Here is a 17535-nt window from a genome sequence, read left to right on the forward strand (position 1 = left end):
CCCCCTTAGTTTGGCATTTTCATTTTATTTTTTATTGTAATATAGTTGATTTACAGTGTTGTATTAGTTCACATTATGTTTCAATGTTAATCTATGGGTGCTCAGAAGCACTTTTTGTTGTTGTTCAGTCACTCAGTCCTGTCCGACTCTTTGTGACCCCAGGGACTGCAGCACGACAGGCTTCCCTGTCCACCAGCTCCTGGAGCTTGCTCAAACTCGTGTCCAGTGAGTTGGTGATGCCATCCAACCATCTCATCCTCTGTTGTCCCCTTATCCTCCTGCCATCAGTCTTTCCCAGTATCAGGGTCTTGTCTTTTCTTTTTTTATTTATTTTTTAATTGAAGGATAATGGCTTTACAGAATTTTGTTCTTTTCTGTCAAACCTCAGCATGCATCAGCCATAGGTATATGTATATCCCTCCCCTCTGAACCTCCCTCCCGTCTCCCTCCCCATCCCAGCCCTCTAGGTTGATACAGATCCCCTGTTTGAGTTTCCTGAGCCACACAGCAGATTCCCATTGGCTATTTGTTTTACATATGGTAATGTAGGTTTCCATATTACTCTGTCCATACATCTCACCCTCTCCTCCCCTCTCCCCATGTCCATAAGTCTGTTCTCTATGTCTGTTTCTCCATTGCTGCCCTGCAAATAAATTCTTTGGTACCATTTTTCTAGGTGCCATATGTATGCATTAGTATATGATATTTGTCTTTCTTTTTCTGACTTACTTCACTCTGTATAATAGGCTCTAGGTTCATCCACTTCATTAGAACTGACTCAAATGTGTTCCTTTTTATGGCTGAGTAATATTCCATTGTGTATATGTACCACAATTTCTTTATCCTTTTATCTGTTGAACTATGAATTATTGTAAATAGTTCAGCATTAGGGTCTTTTCTAATGAGTCAGTTTTTTGCATCAGGTAGCCAAAATATTGGAGCTTCAGCCTCAGATCAGTCCTTACAGTGAATATTCAGGATTGATTTCCTTTTGGGTTGACTGGTTTGATCCTGTTACAGTCCAAGGCACTCTCAAGAGTCTTCTCTAACACCACAGTTCAAAAGCATCAATTCTTCAGTGCTCAGCCTTCTTTATGGTCCAGTTCTCCCATCCATACATGACTGTGAAACATCATAGCTTTGACTAGACAGACCTTTGTTGGCAAAGTAATGTTTCTGCTTTTTAATATGCTGTCTAGGTTTATCATAGCTTTTCTTCCAAGGAGCAAGCGTCTTTTAATTTCATGGCTGCAGTCACCATCTGCAGTGATTCTGGAGCCCAAGGAAATAAAGTCTGTCACGGTTTGCATTGTTTCCCCATCTATTTTCCAGGAAGTGATGGGTTCAAATGCCGTGATCTTTGTGTTTTGCATGTTGAATTTTAAGTCAGCTTTCACTCTCCTCTTTCACCTTCATCAGAGGCTCTTTAGTTCCTCTTCGCTTTCTGGCATAAGGGTGGTGTTATTTGCATATCTGAGGTTATTGATGTTTCTCCCAGCAATCTTGATTCTAGCTTGTGCTTCTTCCAGCCCAGCATTTCAGATGATACACTATGCATAGAAGTTAAATAAGCAGGGTGACAATATAGCAGTCCGTTGTTCTGTGTCCAGTTCTAACTGTTGCTTCTTGACCTGCATACAGGTTTCACAGGAGACAGGTAATGTGGTCTGGCATTCCCATCTCTTGAAGAACTTTCCACAGTTTGTTGTGATCCACACAACAGACTGCTAGGCTTTGGCATAGTCAGTGAAGCAGAAGTAGATGTTTTTCTGGAATTCTCTTGCTTTTTCTGTGATCCAGCAGATGTTGGCAATTTGATCTCTGGTTCCTTTGCCTTTTCTAAATCCAGCTTGAACATCTGGAAGTTCTCAGTTCACATACTGTTGAAGCCTAGCTTGGAGAATTTTGAGCATTACTTTGCTAGCATGTGAAATGAAGCACTTTTTTGCAATGCTTAAATATTTTTAAAAGCCTCTTAACCAGGTATTACTTAGCTCCTTGCACAGTACTTGGCTGTTAAACAGCATGGGTTTAAACTGCATGGGTCCTCTTATTTATGGAATTTTTTCAGTAGTACATAGTACAGGACTACACAATCCGTGGTCAGTTGAATCTATGGATGCAGAACTGCAAATATGGAGGAACCATGTATACAGAGGACCAGCTATAAATTATACTTGGATTTTCAACTCTCAGGAGGGTCGATGTCCCTAACCTCCAGCATCGTTCAAGGGTCAATCATGTATTAGAATGACATATCTGCAAATGAGCATATACTACTGTTCTTTTTCTTTTTTTTGGTATGGATACTTACTATGAGCCTGCCATGCAAACTTAATACATTCATCTTTGTATGTTTTTATGTGTTTCGTTTCTACCCTGATTACTTTAGTGTGGGTTTCCACCCTTTCATCTAAACAGTAATGAGTCTACAATGAATTATAATTGATAAAGGTTTTAAGTCTTGGAAGACTACTTTGCTCTCTTCTATCCAACCCCCCAGTTTTATGCTGTAAATATCTCTTAAGGAGGATTTTTTTTTCAGATCTCTGTAATCCATATGTGCATCCTAGGTGCATCCTAGGTATAATGCATACCTAGGAGTTTAGAATACACTTACTGAAAAGGGCTTCTTTTATTTGTATTTATTATGTTTACTTTTGACTATGCTAGGTCTTCATAGTTGTGCGGGTTTTCTCTAGTTGCAGTGAGCAGGGGCTTCGTTTTGGTGCATGGGCTCCTCATTGCTCTGGCTTCTCTTACTGTGGAGCATGGGCTCCAGGGTGCCCAGGCTTCAGTAGTCGTGGTGAGGGCTTACTTGCCTTGTGGCACGTGCAATCTTCCTGGATAAGGGATCAAACCCTTATCCCTTGCATTGCCAGGTGGATTCTCAACCACCAGACGACCAGGGAAGTCCAGAGCTTCTTAACTAGTATTCTTTCACTGATTTCTGCATTGTGATTTTATTTTTGGTGACTTTGCATCCCATTTCCATTGTTCTCATAGTGTCAGTTCCAAATCCTTGAGGATGTAAAATATTGCCCCTATCTGTCCTGACTAAATTAGAATCACTGGGGATCATACAGATTCCTAAGCACCCAGTATTTTGTTTCACCTTTAATAAGTCTAGGGCAGTGCTTCTTGATCATGGTTGTATCTTTGAATCACCTAAAAATACTTATGTTTGGAGTTCAACCCATACTAATTTGAATGAGATTCTCTAGATGAGGACACTTAAGAGTGTGGGGATGGGAGTGTGTTTAAAACCTCTTGAAGTGATTCTTACAATTAGGCAAGTTGGAAAGAGATGGAAAATAGTTTTGCACTTTAAAAATTGTTCAGAATAGGTCTTATGCTATTAATAGGCAGTTTTCTTTTTTTTTGTTTTCTTTTTTTTTTAGCTTTACTTTTTTTTTTCTTTTCCATTTATTTTTATTAGTTGGAGGCTAATTACTTTACAACATTGCAGTGGTTTTTGTCATACATTGAAATGAATTAGCCATGGATTTACATGTATTCCCCATCCCGGTCCTCCCTCTCCACCCAATCCCTCTGGGTCTTCCCAGTGCACCAGGCCCGAGCACTTGTCTTATGCACCCAACCTGGGCTGGTGATCTGTTTGACCCTAGATAATATACATGTTTTGATGCTGTTCTCTTGAAACATCCCACCCTTGCCTTCTCCCAGAGTCCACAAGTCTGTTCTATACATCTGAGTCTCTTTTTCTGTTTTGCATATAGGGTTATCGTTACCTTCTTTCTAAATTCCATATATATGTGTTAGTATACTGTAATGGTCTTTATCTTTCTGGCTTACTTCTCTCTGTATAATGGGCTCCAGTTTCATCCATCTCATTAGAACTGATTCAAATGAATTCTTTTTAATGGCTGAGTAATATTCCATGGTGTATATGTACCACAGCTTCCTCATCCATTCGTCTGCTGATGGGCATCTGGGTTGCTTCCATGTCCTGGCTATTATAAACAGTGCTGTGATGAACATTGGGGTGCACGTGTCTCTTTCAGGTCTGGTTTCCTCGGTGTGTATGCCCAGGAGTGGGATTGCTGGGTCCTATGGCAGTTCTATTTCCAGCTTTTTAAGGAATCTCCACACTGTTCTCCATAGTGGCTGTACTAATTTGCATTCCCACCAACAGTGTAAGAGGGTTCCCTTTTCTCCACACCCTCTCCAGCATTTATTGCTTGTAGACTTTTGGATAGCAGCCATCCTGACTGGAGTGTAATGGTAACTCATTGTGGTTTTGGTTTGCGTTTCTCTGATAATGAGTGATGTTGAGCATCTTTTCATGTGTTTTTTTGCCATCTGTATGTCTTCCTTGGAGAAATGTCTGTTTAGTTCTTTGGCCCATTTTTTGATTGGGTCATTAATTTTTCTGGAGTTGAGCTGGAGGAGCTGCTTGTATATTTTTGAGATTAATCCTTTGTCTGTTGCTTCGTTTGCTATTATTTTCTCCCAATCTGAGGGCTGTCTTTTCACCTTGCTTATAGTTTCCTTTGTTGTGCAAAAGCTTTTAAGTTTAATTAGGTCCCATTTGTTTATTTTTGCTTTTGTTTCTAAAATTCTGGGAGGTGGGTCATAGAGGATCCTAATAGGCAGTTTTCTTTCAGCAGAAGCGTCTAGGATTATGTAAGTGTTCAAGAACTATTAAGAACAAGTTTTCCTTTACAGTAGAATTATTACTGCACAGTGTCATTAAAGGTTGCTCATTGAAGATCTTGCTTGAGCTCACAAATAAATCTTGTCATTCACAAATGAAGAATATGGACAAAGTAGAAGACATACATAAAATTACTTGGTTTATACATTTAACTAGTCTCGATAATGTCTTCTCTACTGTTTCAGAAGTTATACCATAAAGGATACTTCTTTTAAAATAACAGGAAATCGTATCACTGGAAGGCCACGTCCTTATTTAAAAAAAAGAAACTAAACACAATACCTTGGCTTAATGACAATCTACATTTCAAAGGTTCTCCAGACTAAAAGCTTATTCTTTTCTTAAATGACTTCTCCCAAGCCATATTTAGAGTTCATCTAGGTTATAAACCATATCTCCAGTTATTCATGCTGTTCCAGATTGGGTAAAACAAGTATCAAAAGTACTGAAGGACGAGGTAATAGCTTAAGCACTTCTCAGCTTATCCTTTATCTCTAGATGTAGATATTTGAAGAAATACAGCCTTTTAATGAGAACTGAAGTGAGGCATCCATTTACATCTCTTAGGATTGGTTGAATAGAGTATGGCCTATTGAGTATACTTTTGATGTCGTTGCCAGTCTCTTTTTTTGAAATGTACACATGACACTATCTGAAGAAATGCTAGAAACACCTAGTAAACATTTTTCGAATATCTATTGTTAAGCTATATTCAGGTGACCACATTTTGAGGCTTGGTTTTCTGCTTGGCTATCAGTGATAATCAGGTTACATATCGGGTATCTGTGAGCTGCTGACTTTGATAGGTCAGCCTGTGTAAGTGTGTAAGACCTAGCTTTTTGGAGCCCAGTAATGTGGCCATTTCCTCTGTTTGAACGTGAAGGGAGCACTTGTTTTAGAGCTCTGTACCATGGTTTTGAAATCTGTTCTGTAGTATATAATGTCCATTTGAATTCCTGATGGTTTTACCTTATGTGGTTAGTAATACCTTGTGGGAAATGACTAGTAGTTTCTCTTTTATATAAATAGCAGTTTAAGAGTATCAGGCATATAGGCATCTCTCATAACATTTTATCCCTTTGGAGTTTTGTTTTTTGGTATGTTATTAGAAAAAGTAAAGAGCAACAGAATAATTTTGAACAGGGTTATGTGTGTTAGTATGTGTTAGTCACTCAGTCGTGTCTGACTCTGTGACTCCATGGACTGTAGCCCGCCAGGCTCCTCTGTCTATGGAATTCTCCAGACAAGAATACTGGAGTGGGTAGTCATTCCCTTCTCCAGGGGATCTTCCTGACTGAGGGATTGAACCCAGGTCTCCTGCATTGCAGATGGATTCTTTACCTTCTGAGCCACCAGGGAAGCCCTGAATAGGGTTACTCTTGTTCTTTTCTAGTTTTCCACATATCCCAGGTTTCTTATATAATGACTAGTCCATCACCTTTTCATAAGCTACACAGAAGCTTGAGAATTGTCCTGAATTTTGCATAGGATAAGTAACAAATATCTATGGCTTCATTCTAGCCATATAAGTCTTAATTTTTCTGAATGAACAAATTGCAAACATGTGCTTACACATCTGTGTGTTCACACTGTATCTGGCAGAATGGGATTTTCCTGCAGTAAGCCACTCTCTGTCCTAATGGTTAAAGTCAGGCCCCCTAAAAGTGAATTCTCTAAGAATTCATTCTGTGCTTTGCCAATTCCATAGGTTTTAAATTTAGCTGGGTAAATTCCAAATGGCACTAAATTTTATTATGAAAGGTAAGTGCAAGGAAAAAAAAAAAAAACCTCAATATAAGAGGGAAAAAAGTAACTTTACATGAGAGAGATCTAACTGACCTCACCTTCACCAAATGAGCGAACAGAGGACAAGCTGACATCGTGTTCTTTCTGATGTGGGGTACTGAGAAGGCTTCAGTATTCCTGCCGATAGGAACATTCCTGACAAAGATGAACGGCATGGAACTGGTCATGAGGAAAAGGACAAACTAAGGGATATAATCTCTCTCAAATATCTGGCCTGCACTCTTTAAAATTGTCACTGTCTTAAATGGCGAAAGGACAGGAGGATTGCTCTAGATTGAAGAAGACTTAAGGAGATAACAAGGCATATATAGTATAAATAAGCTACAGGGATATATAGTATAGCACAAGGAATATAGCCAGTATTTTATAATGACTTTAAATGGGGTATAATACCTAAAAAATCTTGAATCACTATGTTGTACATATAGTTAAAACTGTGTTATAGTTAGGGCTTTCCAGGTGGCTCAGTGGTAAAGTATCCACGTGCAATGCAGGAGACACAGGAGATGTAGGTTCGATCCCTGGGTTGGGAAGATCCCCTGGAGAAGGAAATGGCAACCCTGTTTAGTATTCTTGCCTGGGGAATCCCATGGACAGAGCAGCCTGGTGTGCTATATTCCCTGGGGTTGCGAATGAGTTGGACAGGACTCAGTGATTGAGCACCCACACATAGTTACAGTTAAAACACAGTTACAACTGTGTTACAGTTTTCCCCAAAAATGTTATTAAATAGTGGTGACATTTAACTAGGATTTGGCTTATAATGATTAACAGAAGTATATTTTGAATGTAGAATAAAATAGTTTTTATAGACTTTATAGATTCCAAGCAGCCAATTTAACTTTTTGGGGGGCAAATGATTATAATTCTCTGCTTTTTAAATGTTAGTTTTGGCCACAGCCCTGACATAGGTTTAAATTATTTTTAATTTGCAATTTCTTATATATATGACAATGGTTAATGTAAATGTTTATAGGTACCTCTGTCTTTGCTTTGCCAGACATTCATAACTCCATGAATGGAATTGAAAAGTCTAAAATAGACTAAGGTTACTCAAACTCATTTTGAGCGTTCACTAATATCACACACCTACAGAAATAGCTGCCAGGTGTGGCTTAGTTTATGGTTTTTGCCTAATGATTGGCTTTAGTTTTGCCTGTCTGAGGTCAGTGTTCCTCAAATGCTGTTATTTCATATAAATGGATGAGTTTGACACTTTCACCTGTTAGGTAAAATGACCTATAGATGGAGGAAAATAGTAGTTTCTAGTTTATGCTTAGCTTGAGAAACTAGAGCAACTTTTTTAAAAATAAAATTTGAATGTAAGGATGAGAACATACTAAATCTTGCCTTTTAAGTTTCAAAAGTTTTAGTCATCTTCACATTGTTAAGTCTGATTTACATTTAATTTCAGAATTCAGCCTTATTTCTCTCTGGATAAATCAGAAGCATTTTAAATGATATCCAAAAGAAAAACTTTAAAGAATTTTTGCTATAACTTGCCTCAGCCTGTCTCTTCCCCATACTCTTCAAGCAGTTAAAACTTAAAACTAACTAGAACCAGCCCTTTTTCTTTCTAAGGAATAATTGACATATTAGTTTCAGGTGTACACCATGATGATTTGATATTTGTATACATTGTAAAAATAAGTCTAGTTAATATCTAGTATCATACATGGTTACTGAAAATGAATAAATAATGCTCTTGTGCGTAATAAGGATGAGCCAGCTTTCCATGCTGCTCTTTGGTGTGTATGTGGCTAATCTGTTGAATTCGTAATAACTTCTGTTTTTTTTTTTTTTAAAAGATATATTCCTGTTCAGAGATGTCTATTAACTCCTGGTGCTTACAGGGAGATACGTTAGCCAGATATTCAGACTTTCAGCTTTATTTCCCACCATCTCCTATGGTTTAGCATGTTCAAGAATTACTTCCTGAATACACTGTTTTCTTCTCTGAATGTAGTTCATGGTATTTCATTGTTTTCAACTGTCTTCCTGTAGTATGACTGACTCCATATGTTAAAAGAATACTGACCAAGTCAATTATCAGTTCCTTTATGCTTTTAAAAAAAATTATACAAATGGTATCATACAGATGCTGTTCTGAAACTTCCTATACTTAACACATCTCAGGGAACCTTCCTGATCAGTCTTTGGCTGAGTTACGTTTTGTAAAAGCATATAATATTTCATTTTATATTTGCAGCAGTTTAATAAGATTTTCAGTTTCTGGGATTTTTTTTTTTTTTTTTTGCTATTATATAAATGATGTTCAAGTGAATTTCTATGCACTAATACCTTTTTGCATATGTGGAAATATTCATAGGATAATTCTTGGTTGAATCTTTGGCTCAAAAGATAATATGCATTTAAAAGAGTGATGGATGTCACCAAAACGCCCTTCTTTAAGGTTGTTTTCACTATTAGCAGTAAGTTTTTTAGATGCCTATCTATCTTCACCATCACTGGATATTAAAATTGAATACCTGCCTGTCTGATAAATGAAAATGGGATCTTACTGTTTTGACTGTCATTTCTTGTGTGAGTGAAGCTGAACGTTAATCTCTTTGTTTTATATTGCAGATATTTGTCTACAATTTGTGGTCTTTCAACTTTGTTTTTGTTGATGATGTATAGTATTTTTATACTATTTGCTTATAACCAAATATAAGTTTCATAAGGGCCAAGACTGCATCTTACTCATCATTATATTCCCCATCTTATCTAGCACTATGCCCTTTTGTAGATGTTCTTAAACTGTAATAATAGTTGAATCCTTCCAAAACTGTAGGAGAAAAACATTACTCTTACTCTTTTCTCTTTAGAAAAACTAAAATACAATATTTTATAAGGGCTAAATAGGTTGAAAGTTACCAATCCTGAGTGTTTGTAATTAAAGTGGTAGTTCAGTGGCTTAAACAAAAAAACCTCAGCATCTTTTATTTGTATGCTGATCAGTTTGAATTGAAAGTCCTGGTGATGATCAAGGAGAAGTTAACAGGCACACTTACCACTCTAAATGTAGTAGGCAAATAATAAAATTACTTGATATGACTTTATCAAAACTCTAAAGCAGTCTTCATATAAAGAAAAATAGACAGCTGAGAAAACTATGACATTTTCTTAAACTAACCATGATTCTTTTTTAATATATGATCTTCAATCTATTACCTAGTCATAGAAAGGAGTGGACTTTTTCTCCTTCCTACTACCCATCTATTAGAGTGAATCAGATATAATCATGATTGTGTCAAAAGTTCAAAAGGGAAAATGGAGGTAAAATGAGCTGAATTGGCATTCTTCCCTCAGCATTGTACCTGTAAGCTTGATATGTTGTTTCAGAGATTAACTTTATAGACTTCCGTACCCAGAAGTATGAAAATTCTTAGGGAACTCTTTTCACAAGCTTGATCTTAACATACTGAATAAAGAGAGCAGCTAATCCCTTTTGTAAGGTAATTTGAGAGGAGGGAATTCAAAATGTAAAATCTCACCTGCAGAAAACACTCTATTCTGTGAAGGCCTTTCTATCTTTAGACACTTACAAAGACTTAATATTTTAGTGTGGAAGGGTGAACTTGGTTAAAAAGCCAATGGATGAAATTAGAGAGAAATAATCCAGTGCTTTCTTTCTGGGAATTACCATCTTGCTCTCCAGGGGACCTAATTTTATTCCCTGTGGGTAATGAGAATACCCCTCTTGTACAGCAAGCCAGCATCTCTAAATATAAGCTTGACTTTTAGTATAATAAGAGTCTTGTTAGGTGCAATTTTGCTCTTAGTCATTAATACAATGAACAAATGTTGTGGTTACCTGGGAAAGAAAATTCAAGTGCTTTTAAACCTCTTGTGAGATTTGGTTTCATGCTTGAAATCTATACAGTGTTATGCCCAATAGCATCTGTAGAAGATTCCAAGCTATAAGGTGTACAACATAGAGAAGTTAATACATGTTGGAAAAAATTGAAACCACTACAAAACAGGTTTAAGGTCCTGAATAAAAAGCTTTCTTTTACTAAATGACACTTACTAGGGCATTAAGTTTGACAAGTGATTGGAATTTTCTTAAGGGGAATTTTACATGATGATGATGATGTCTCTGTTAAGAAGTCAATCTTTCCTTCCGGTGGCACTTTTTCTTTTCAACTTTTAATACAGTTTGTGGTTCTACAAGTGCAAAGACTGGATAAAGAACAAAATATAATCTGAGAGTGTATAGTATTAAATAGCATTTTCAGTATATTATGACATTAATTATGTTAGGTTATTTGCACCAACTTTTGTGATATGTGCATTTAAAATCTATTCTTGATTCTTTAAGTTTAGAATTTGACAGAAGTGGTCTTTCTTGTAAAGAACAGTCTTCCATTCTGATGTACCCTAAAGTACTGGGCATTATGTTTTCAGTTCCTAAAGTTGCCCTCAGTCTGAAAGCTCTGAACCTTATGTGTATGACTCCTGATTTCCTGTTGACAGTAAGAGCACATTGCACTCTCTCCCTGCTGTTTTTTGGCTTTTTTAAGAAGACCATTAAGAGTAATCGTCCTTTATTCTTTTCTTTCATTATGAAACTTCTAGTCATAATAACAAAATATTTTGTATTTCATTTCAAGCTCGTAAAGCTCTGTTTTCCCTATAAGCATTGTATACTAAACTGTATAGCAATCAGAACTGGCTTCATCTCACTCCTATGACATTTTTACCACTTACTGAAAATAGAAAAAATGACCTGTATTTATGTAACTGACCTCAGAAAGAATGACATCCAAAAGCATATGTACAAATGTGCATTTAAAAAATTGTATTCTGGTATATGTCACATACTTTTTAACAGCTAAGCTTTATTAAAGGTAAAATGTCATATTAATAACTTTTATGATTTTCTTATCTTAAGGTAACTGGGCTTATCATTTTATCACTTTGACAATAGATTCTGCCCTACTCCCAGCTGTTTGAAATCCCTATAATATGCTTCAGTTTGGAAGTGATTTTTTTTGTTTGTTTCAGACAAATCTGCCTATTTTCAAGCTGAAGGAATCTACCGTTAGAAGAAGATACAGTGACTTTGAATGGCTGCGAAGTGAACTAGAAAGAGAGAGCAAGGTAAGAATTATTTATAATGTTACTTTAAAGCAAAACATTCCAAATTTTAATGTTTAAGACCTCTCAGGAAAATAATCTTGGATAAAATGAGTAAAAGCAATTTTTTTTCCCCAAATAGTTCAGTTTCATTTTATTTCCTAGGAGAAGGGGAAGTGTGTAGTTTTTCCTTAGAACTCTTCCTTCTCTTGTCTACTTCAGTGGCCCACGGAGGCCTTTGCTGACTCACACATACATGATACGTCTTAGAACTTTCTTGCTATCACTTCCTTCCTTTTTCTTGTCTTCCTGTTTACTTTCTCCTCCCATCCTTGCTAAGTTTCTCTTCTCAGTACATCTCCTATTGCATTGTATTTGCAAGTTTGTTTTTTTTAACTGACTCTACATTTTTCTTATCACACATTTATATACAACAGAAATATCATAAACCAGTACTTACCTTAATCTGTATGATAGGTGCTAATAATCGTCAGATTCACTTTTTAAATGACGGCCATGATCTACCTTTAGGTTGCTACCTGCAGTTTTAGAACACTGTTACATATCCTGGTAAGAACTGTCTTCTCTTAGAAGAAAATTTGGTGGCTTTGGCTGCAAAATAAAGAAAACAAAGTCTCATTCCAGTGTCTCTTATTTCAGCCCTATGTCAGAATGACATACATAGCATGGGGTCTTGCAAAGTACCCTTAGAATTATGAAAAGTACACTCAAAGACTAGCTTGTGCTTCCTTCTGAAGCATACTAAGATAGAAAAAGAAGGAATCTTTCTTAACCAGATAAAGGTGGCTAGATTTATAAATGTGGCAAGAGCAACATATACAAGTCATAGCATTACATCAAAAATGGAAAAATAGTTTTACTCTAAAGAATATCCAAGTATAAAATATTTCCAAGTAAAACTGAAAGTATAAGGCCCATGTAAAGAAAACCTTAAAACTTCATTGAAAGGCAAAAAGAAGACCTTACAAACAAATACTACATTCCTGGTTTGGAGTATTCACTTCTGAAGATTCATTTACTCTATAAATATTTGAAAGTTCACTCTATATGTTATGTGAGTTGCAGATAGAGCTGTGAACAAATGAAGGTCCCCCCTTTTCTGGCACTTTATTAAAGGGTAAGTCGGGGGGGTGGTGAAAAGGAAACCAGAAAAAAATAGATTATACAATATGTCAGATGGTAATATGCTCTAAAAAAAATCTAAGGAAAATAGAGAGTGCTAGCCTCATATAGGATGGTCAAGGGAAGGGCTCACTTAGAGCTGGCATTTTAGCAGTAGACCCAACAGAAATAAGGCAGTATCTCCTAACTTATTCATAAATTTGTGAAATTCTAATAGAAATCTTAATGGAGGTCTTTATAAACCTGCAGATAAGAGTTTTAGAATCAAAGAAAGTGCAAGAATAGCCAAAAATTATTTTTACCAGTGATTTAGCACCTGCAGACATCAGCATATGTTAAGGCTATAGTAATTAAAGTGGTATGGTATTGCTTTGTTGTTGTTGTTCAGTCACCAAGTCATGTCCGACTCTCTGCAGCCCCACGAACTGCAGCACGCCAGGCTTCCCTGTCCTTCACTATCTCCCTAAATTTGCCCAGACTCATGTGCATTGAGTCAGTGATGCCATCTAACCATCTCATCCTCTGTCGCTTTCTTCTTCTCTTGCCCTGTCTTTTCCAGCATCAGGGTCTTTTCCAATGAGTTGGCTCTTCGCATCAGGTAGCCAGAGTATTGGAGCTTCAGCTTTGATATCAGTCCTTCCAGTGAATATTCAGGGTTGATTTCCTTTAGAATTGACTGGTTGGATCTCCTTGCTGTCCAGGGGACTCTGAAGAGTCTTCTCCAGCACCACAATTTGAAAGCATCAATTCGTCAGCATTCAGCCTTCTTTATGGTCCAGCTCTCACATCCATACATGACTACTGGAAAAACCATAGCTTTGACTATATGGACCTTTGTTGGCAAAGTATTGCTTTAGGGATGAGCAAATAGATTTGCAGAATGTCAGAGAATTTAGAAGCTGACCATGTGTTTATTGGAAATTTAGTTCATAACAAAAATAACTTTGTCAATTAGTATAGAAAGGAATTTATATTCAGCAAATGGGGTTGAAACATGTGGTTATTTGGGAATAAAGATTTATAATTTGCTGTATATAAATTACAGATGGTTTGAAGATCTAAATGTACAAAACAAGTTAGGGAAGTTTTAAGTTACAAAGAAGGAATTTTTTATGACCATAGGGAGAAGTGTCTTTTCTCCCCCCACCTTTATTTGAGATATAATTGACAAATAACATTGTATAAGTTTATGTTGTATAACATGATGATTTGATATATGTATATCTTATGAAATGATTACCATAGTAAGGTTAGTTAATACATCTATCACGTCACATAGAAGCCTTTGTTTTGTTGGTGGTGGTGGTAGCATTCAAACTGTTTCTGTTAGGAACTTTTGAGACTATAATACAATCTTGTTAACTGTAGTTATAATGCTATACATTAACGTTCCAGAAGACCCCCTGGAGAAAGGCATGGCAGCCCACTCCAGTATTCTTGCCTGGAGAATCCCATGGACAGAGGAACCTTGTGGGCTACAGTCCATGGGGTCACAGAGTTGGATGTGACTGAAACGACTTATCACAGCACAGCACACAGATCTCCAGAACTTACTCATTCTTTAACTGAAAGTTTGTACCATTCGACCAATATCTCCCTATTTCCCCTACCCCCAACCCCTGAAAACCACTAATCTAATAATACTACTCTCTGTTTCTATGAGTTCAGCTCTTCTAGATTCCACACATAAGTGGGATCATACAGTATTTGTCTTTTTCTGTCTGATTTAGGACAAGAAGTGTCTTTTTTTGTTTTGTATTTACCTTCCTGTTTGCTCTGTTTTTTTCTTTTATTTATATTAGTTGGAGGCTAATTACTTTACAGTATTGTCATGGTTTTTGCCATACATTGATATGAACAAGCCATGGATTTACATGTGTTCCCCATCCTGAACCCCCCTCCCACCTCCCTCCCCATCCCATCTCTCTGGGTCATCCTAGTGCCCCTGCCCTGAGCACTTGTCTCATGCATCAAACCTGGCCTGGCGATCTGTTTCACAATTGATAATATACATGTTTCAATGCTATTCTCTCAAATCATCCCACCCTCGCCTTCTCCCACAGAGTCCAAAAGTCTGTTGTATACATCTGTGACTCTTTTTCTGTCTTGCATATAGGGTGTATCCTGCATTGGTGTTTTTCTTTCTGGCTTACTTCACTCTGTATAATGGGCTCCAGTTTCATCCACCTAATTAGAACTGATTCAAGTGAATTCTTTTTAATGGCTGAGTAATATTCCATGGTGTATATGTACCACAGCTTCCTTATCCATTCATCTGCTGATGGGCATCAAGGTTGCTTCCATGTCCTGGCTATTATAAACAGTGCTGCAATGAACATTGGGGTACCCATGTCTCTTTCAGTTCTGGTTTCCTCATTGTGTATGCCCAGGAGTGGGATTGCTGGGTCATATGGCAGTTCTATTTCCAGTTTTTTAAGGAATCTCCACACTGTTCTCCATAGTGGCTGTATTAGTTTGCATTCCCACCAACAGTGTAAGAGGTTTCCCTTTTCTCCACACCCTCTCCAGCATTTATTGCTTGTAGACTTTTGGATAGCAGCCATCCTGACTGGTGTGGAATGGTACCTCATTGTGGTTTTGATTTGCATTTCTCTAATAATGAGTGATGTTGAGCATCTTTTCATGTGTTTGTTAGCCATCTGTATGTCTTCTTTGGAGAAATGTCTGTTTAGTTCTTGGCCCATTTTTTGATTGGGTCATTTATTTTTCTGGAGTTGAGCTGGAGGAGCTGCTTGTATATCTTTTGAGATTAATTCTTTGTCTGTTGCTTCGTTGCTATTATTTTCTCCCAATCTGAGGGCTGTCTTTTCACCTTGCTTATAGTTTCCTTTGTTGTGCAAAAGCTTTTAAGTTTCATTAGGTCCCATTTGTTTATTTTTGCTTTTATTTCCAATACTCTGGGAGGTGGGTCATAGAGGATCTTGCTGTGGTTTATCTCAGAGAGTGTTTTGCCTGTGTTCTCCTCTAGGAGTTTTATAGTTTCTGGTCTTATATTTAGATCTTTAATCCATTTTGAGTTTATTTTTATGTATGGTGTTAGAAAGTGTTCTAGTTTCATTCTTTTACAAGTGGTTGACCAGTTTTCCCAGCACCACTTGTTAAAGAGGTTGTCTTTTTTTCCATTGTATATTCTTGCCTCCTTTGTCAAAGATAAGGTGTCCATAGGTATGTGGATTTATCTCTGGGCTTTCTATTCTGTTCCATTGATCTATATTTCTGTCTTTGTGCCAGTACCATACTGTATGATGACTGTGGCTTTGTAGTATAGTCTGAATTCAGGCAGGTTGATTCCTCAGTTCCATTCTTCTTTCTCAAGATTGCTTTGGCTATTAAAGGTTTTTTTTGTATTTCCATACAAATTGTGAAATTATTTGTTCTAGTTCTGTGAAAAATACCGTTAGTAGCTTGATAGGCATGCGTTGAATCTATAGATTGCTTTGGGTAGTATACTCATTTTCACAATATTGATTCTTCCAATCCATTAACACGGTATATTTCTCCATCTGTTTGTGTCCTCTTTGATTTCTTTCATCAGTGTTTTTTTTTTCTTTTTCCCATTTATTTTTATTAGTTGGAGGCTAATTACTTTACAATATTGTAGTGGTTTTTGTCATACATTGACATGAATCAGCCATGGATTTACATGTATTCCCCATCCCAATGCCCCCTCCCACCTCCCTCTCCACCTGATTCCTCTGGGTCTTCCCAGTGTACCAGGCCCGAGCACTTGTCTCATGCATCCAGCCTGGGCTAGTGATCTGTTTCACCCTAGATATTATGCATGTTTTGATGCTGATCTCTCGAAACATCCCACCCTCGCCTTCTCCCACAGAGTCCAAAAGTCTGTTCTGTACATCTGAGTCTCTTTTCCTGTTTTGTATATAGGGTTATCGTTACCATCTTTCTAAATTCCATATATATGTGTTAGTATACTGTAATGGTCTTTATCTTTCTGGCTTACTTCGCTCTGTATAATGGGCTCCAGTTCCATCCATCTCATTAGAACTGATTCAAATGAATTCTTTTTAATGGCTGAGTAATATTCCATGGTGTATATGTACCACAGCTTCCTCATCCATTCGTCTGCTGATGGGCATCTGGGTTGCTTCCATGTCCTGGCTATTATAAACAGTGCTGTGATGAACATTGGGGTGCACGTGTCTCTTTCAGATCTGGTTTCCTTGGTGTGTATGCCCAGAAGTGGGATTGCTGGGTCATATGGCAGTTCTATTTCCAGCTTTTTAAGAAATCTCCACACTGTTTTCCATAGTGGCTGTACTAATTTGCATTCCCACCAACAGTGTAAGAGGGTTCCCTTTTCTCCACACCCTCTCCAGCATTTATTGCTTGTAGACTTTTGGATAGCAGCCATCCTGACTGGCGTATAATGGTATGAGGTGGCTTCTTGTTGTGGAGCACAGGGGTTAGGCACACGGGCTGCAGTGGTTGCAGCTCTCAGGCTGCAGAAGGCGGGCTTAGTTGTTGTGCACAGCCTTAGTCGCTCTCCAGCATGTGAAATCTTCCCCAGCCCAGGGATCAAACCCGTGTCCCCCATACTGGCAGACAGATTCCTGTCCACTGTGCCACAAAGGAAGTCCACAACTCACCAGTTTAAAGTGTATTAATTCACTGGTTCTTAGTATATTCAGCATTGTGCAACCATTACTATAGTCAGTTTTAGACATTGTAATCTCTCTCTAAGAGAAATCCCATTCCCATTCGTAATCATTACCTATTTCTCCTCACCCTCACTCTTCACAACCATGATTTTCTTTCTTCATGGATTTTTCTGTTCTGGGCATTTT

General features: G+C 37.4%; 1 protein-coding gene across 1 annotated transcript in view; it reads left to right on the forward strand.

Moving 5' to 3' along the window:
* SNX3 (sorting nexin 3) overlaps positions 1–17535 on the forward strand; it is a 45300-nt gene that overhangs the window by 21574 nt on the left and 6191 nt on the right. The window contains exon 2 of the mRNA XM_070450007.1: positions 11495–11590. Within this exon, the coding sequence (XP_070306108.1) occupies positions 11495–11590 (96 nt within the window). The remainder of the gene's footprint in view (positions 1–11494; positions 11591–17535) is intronic.

The sequence above is a fragment of the Odocoileus virginianus genome, chromosome 19, assembly GCF_023699985.2.
Source record: "Odocoileus virginianus isolate 20LAN1187 ecotype Illinois chromosome 19, Ovbor_1.2, whole genome shotgun sequence".
NCBI lineage: Eukaryota > Metazoa > Chordata > Mammalia > Artiodactyla > Cervidae > Odocoileus > Odocoileus virginianus.